The following is a 4,900-nucleotide window of genomic DNA, read 5'->3' as shown; positions in this document are numbered from 1 at the left end:
TTATCTGTGAATCATGAACAAATATCTGACTGTATTGTTTTTTGAATTTTATTGCTCTTATTTTTTGGATGTGTCGTTCTAAAGCAGGGATGTCGAACTCAATTCCACAACGGGCTAAAACACACCTTAGTTTACGGGAAGAACAGGATAAACATTTATTGAACACTCTAAAACTGGATTTTTAAACCCGTAACTTTTTAACATAATTATGAACTAGATATATAGCATGAATTTGGCTGCTGCAGATGCTGGTGCTGATAGCTAAAAAAGGCTGAAGCTGATCGCTGAAAACGCTGAAGCTGATCGCTGAAAACGCTGAAGCTGATCGCTGAAAACGCTGATAGTTGAAAACGCTGAAGCTGATAGCTAAAAATGCTGAAGCTGATAGCTGAAAATGCTGAAGCTGATAGCTGAAAACGCTGAAGCTGATAGCCGAAAATGCTGAAGCTGATAGCTGAAAATGCTGAAGCTGATAGCTGAAAACGCTGAAGCTGATAGCCAGCTACAATATTAGCTAAATGCCAAATTAGCCTAAAAAAAAAGAAACTTCGGTTAGCCAAAACAACTAGCATGTAGCCAAAATATCAGTTAAACTCCAAAATGGGTCACAAAGCTATCAGAATGCCAATTTTACAACTTTAAAACCGTTAAATTAAATAATTAAATTAAATTAAAATAATTAAATAGGAATAATAATAAGAAAAATAATACATAAATAAATAGATGTGCTAACTTAGATTATTTCTGTTTAGTTTATTTTCTGATCCTGTAGGAAGTTTTATTTTGAAATACTTCCTGATTTTGTTCACAACGCTTGGGTCACGTGAGTCAAAGCAGCTAACTTAGCATGGCTAACTAGATCGCTAAGCTGATGTAATCTTTGTGTCTGTTATGGAATTTTTTCAAAACAGAAACAATTTCTACGAATCAACAACTTTGTTTGATTAAATCTTCATCATCTCCATAAAAAAATATCTAGTGATATTTTTAATATCTAATGATATTTTTTAGACTTTTTTTCAAACAGTTTGGAAATAGATTTTCATAAACCAGAAGCTTAAAAATACCAATTCTGTCTCAGTTCGGACCCGCTGTGACCATATTGTCTCATCTAAACTGGTCTGTAGCTTCACAAAGGTTGTGGAACACTGTTCTAAAGTGTCAGAACAGCATCTGTAGCATCAGCAGACACTGTCATCCGAACATCCCAAAGAGACCCACTTGGAGGAGGGACCGGCAGGTGTCGGATGGGAGTGGTCGGGCTCTCCGTTGGCGTGGTGCTGGGCTGCGGTCGCGGCCGAAGCGGGGGGAAGAGTGGGGTGTTGGGCCGAGAGAGGGGCGGCGGGATCGAAGACGGGGGCTTCAGTCGAAGGGTAGGTGGGATAGTGAGGGTCCCAGGGAGAGAAGGCCTCAAGGTGAGACTCTGGAGCTGCAGGAGAGACACAGAAACGCACACAGGTGCACATTAGCAAATGTTAGTGACCCAGCAGCCAAGTTAAAACTGATGTCTAACAATCATTTATTCAGCTGACTTGTTTTTATGATCCAAAAATTCATTCAATTTTGCACTTTTAGGCTAAATTTGTTCAGACTGAACAACTTTTTCAGTAACAAAACGTGTTTTTTTTATCAAGGAGCAGAGATATTTACAAAATCTTTGAATAAAAATGTTTCTTAAAAACACTTCAATGCATTGTGCTGCATTTTGACACAATAAATTTAAGGTCCCGTCAGCTCTGAAAGTCTCTCTACTCGTTTTTTCATTCACCCCTGAACCTCAATCACCTGTTCAGCAGATACGCCGCCATAACTACACTTTTACAAAATGTTTGTCAAATTTCCAGTCTTACTAATTTATCAGACACAGTGTTCCACTGAGAAAGATGACTTGTTTTAAACTGCTGTCATTATTATCTCAAAAGTTCACTTGTTCCCTCAGTAGAATAAGTTTGAGTCATTTCTGAAGAGTGCAGACATGCTGCAGTATTTCAGGATCTTACCAGCCACTGTGATGCTTCTCTCGTCAAATAAAAGGATCATTTCCATGTTGTATTTGACAGAAGACATTCATAAAACTGAAATTGCTCTGGAAATTGATTTGTGATCATCAAACTCAGAGTTTTTCTGTGGTTTTTTGTTGTTTTTCTGTTTTTGTTCCATCGACATCCTCAATGTATTTTGTTTTTCAGTTAATTTCTGATTAATTATTGGTTTCTGTTTCTGTGAAGGAGTCAGCCTGAACCACTGCTGTTGACGAACTTCTTCTAAGCTCATCATTTTAAGTCCAAACAACAAATCCTTAAAAGCACTTTCAGGGTCCGACTGAGAAGCCAAGGAGAAAGGAGGTTTTCACTGACCATCACAACAAGCATGCAACCCCTCACAGGTGTATGTGCGGGAGGGCTCACCTGAGCAGAGGCGGGGTTAGAGGAAGGGATAGAGGAGGAAGAGGAGGACGGTGCAGGTCGCATAGCAGACGTTAGAATCAGCTGCACGGAGGTCAGGAGAAGCAGGAGAGAAGAGGAGAAAAAGCGAGGAAGGTGAGCGGCCATGAAAGTGCACGTTAGTGAGACCTATACATCAAAACCTCCATCTATTTTACTTTAAAGATGCATTTCTTGATTTGACCGCTTCATAAAGAAGAAACTACAGTTTTTTAATTGTTTTCAAACATTTGAGTAAACCACAATTTTCCTTTGTGTTCTGTTTAAGCCATTGCTTTTTGTTTGTTTTTTGTTAAAAAAGCCTTTTTCTAACAACATGTTGATTATTCTTTTGCAGACTAAATCTTTTTTTTCACATCTGTTCTCATTAATCTGGTGTGAAATTGATGAATTTTTTAATTTTCCAGATTTTGATGCTGACGTTTTCTAACTCAAATAAACACTAACATCTTTTATAAACTAGAAAAGTTGCATTACCTGCGATAATGTTAGTGTGAATGCCTTTTGCAGAAAGGATTCGCTGAAGATACTGAAGTTTTTAGCGGAAAAAGGCTGAAAATGGAAAAGCTATTTACAAAATGTTACTTAAAGAATGGAAATTTTGTTAAAGAAATTCGAAAGAGTGCTGAAGTTGACCTAAATTTCTGAAAAATTTGTAGTAAAATTGCTTAAAAATCCCTAATACATGCAAATTTAGCAAAAATATTTAGTGTGTTGCTTAAATATGAGCTAATCTCCAAATTTGCCAAAAAAAAAACTTTATGCTAAATTAGCCAAAAAAGCTAGCACATATACAAGCTAAACTCCAGAATAGCCTTAAATTCCTCAGTAAACTAAATAAGTCAAAAATGTTAGCCTGTCGCTAAAACAGAAGCTAAACTCAAAATTAGACTTAAAAGTAAACCAATAGATTAGCCAAAATCTTTGGCTTAAAATATTAGCTAAACTCTAATTTTTTTGGAAAATTACTATAAAAGATGAAAACATACCCCATGAATATATTTAAAGGTTTGTTGCTAATCTATTTAAAATTATGAAATTTGAAGACTTTGTCATTGATTTGCTATGGGACATATTTTGTTCAATATTTGAAAAACTATAAAGTTTATGAACATTAAAAACAAAAGCAGTAATGTTCTGAACGAGATGAAGGTTTTGATATCAAGATTGATGAAATCACTGAAAGCGTGATTGAGTTTTTATGCACGGAAAAACTTACATAAAGAAGCAGGAGAATCACTATAGTGTGAATGCTGACTAAGCATTAACACAATTGTTTGTTATTGTTCTTTAAAACAAATTCATAACTTTACAATAAGTGATATATTACTTTTAAGTTACTGTCTTTCTATCAGAGTGGAACATCTGAAAGGAAAAATGAGCGTTCGACATATAGATGAGGGCGATATGGTTAAATAAAGGAGGAGCAACCTTTAGCTTTAGTCACTTTAGTCTGTAAAAATTAAAATATTTCTATTTTGAAATAAAGGAAAACAGAGAGGCTGGGGCCTCAGAAACACTCAACACTAAAACAGTGCTGCTTGCAGAAAAGTGAAGCAACAACAAGACAGACAGACAGACAGCTGTGAGGACAGACAGACAGACAGACAGCTGTGAGGACAGACAGGACTGAAGCCGCTTACAAGGAAAAATGAAATAAAGCGTTTGGATCTATGGGAGTTAGCAGAAGAGCATATGAACATATGAAGCTGAAAAAACATTGTGTTTGTAGCATGTTTTCATTCTTAAAAGCCTTGCTTTAGCAGCAACAAGTTACTATTATAAAAACATTAATCCTTAAAATACATTAGTGACACTTGACAGTACTTAATTAACGCAAAGCAATAATACGTTAAAGTAATACATCATTTTCATAATTAGTTACTCTCATCGTTGCATCTTAACTTACAGTTTTGTCATTTACGGAGTTCCTTAAAGGCAGCATTATATTTGCTTCAACTGTCGGGCTTTAATTCCATTCAGTTCTGCAGCTGCTCTGCGTCTCTCATGTCTACGGAAATGTGGGTTTGTGTTTACCATCTGAGCTCTGAGCAGCACCTGGTCCTGACCAGACCCTTTGAGACCTTTTCCCAAGAGCAAGGTCTGCTGGGACACCCTCTGCCTGACAGGGGGGCTCTGATTGGCTCGCACAGGGCCAGGTGTGCCCGCGGGGTGAGCCTGAGATACCTGCAACAAAAGAAAGGAGATGTCACGGTGCTTTCCAACAGTAAAAACTCGCTTGTGTTTGAAAACAGCATCTCTTCTTTTGATCAGCTGCTGTTGTATTTTATGAGTTTCTCAACGTTTGTGTTTTAGTTTGTTGTTAAATAATAATAACTACTGATTTTTTGTTTTATACAAATATTTTAATGTTTTAAAGTACAAAATGTGAAGATTTATTAAAGTAAATATTCGCCTAGCATTGACTTTTGTCCTAAAATTAAGCTTGAAAATGG

General features: G+C 36.5%; 2 protein-coding genes across 7 annotated transcripts in view; one reads left to right on the top strand and one right to left on the bottom strand.

Annotated features, from left to right (window-relative positions):
• mon2 (MON2 homolog, regulator of endosome-to-Golgi trafficking) overlaps window positions 1-4,900 on the top strand; it is a 448,157-nt gene that overhangs the window by 342,992 nt on the left and 100,265 nt on the right. The gene's annotated exons all lie outside the window — the stretch shown is intronic.
• The window catches only part of si:ch211-230g15.5 (polyhomeotic-like protein 3), a 32,669-nt gene that overhangs the window by 17,478 nt on the left and 10,291 nt on the right, over window positions 1-4,900 (bottom strand). For 2 of the 3 annotated variants that reach the window (XM_024282108.2, XM_024282107.2), the window contains exons 3-5: window positions 4,482-4,631; window positions 2,409-2,489; window positions 1,222-1,429 (exon numbers count right to left, since the gene is read on the bottom strand). In XM_024282108.2, coding sequence (XP_024137876.1) covers window positions 1,222-1,429; window positions 2,409-2,489; window positions 4,482-4,631 — 439 coding nt within the window. The remainder of the gene's footprint in view (window positions 1-1,221; window positions 1,430-2,408; window positions 2,490-4,481; window positions 4,632-4,900) is intronic. The other variant, XM_036212276.1, reaches the window with a different exon arrangement.

The sequence above is a fragment of the Oryzias melastigma genome, linkage group LG6, assembly GCF_002922805.2.
Source record: "Oryzias melastigma strain HK-1 linkage group LG6, ASM292280v2, whole genome shotgun sequence".
NCBI classification, from domain to species: Eukaryota; Metazoa; Chordata; class Actinopteri; order Beloniformes; family Adrianichthyidae; genus Oryzias; species Oryzias melastigma.
This window is presented reverse-complemented; position numbering and strand designations above follow the sequence as displayed.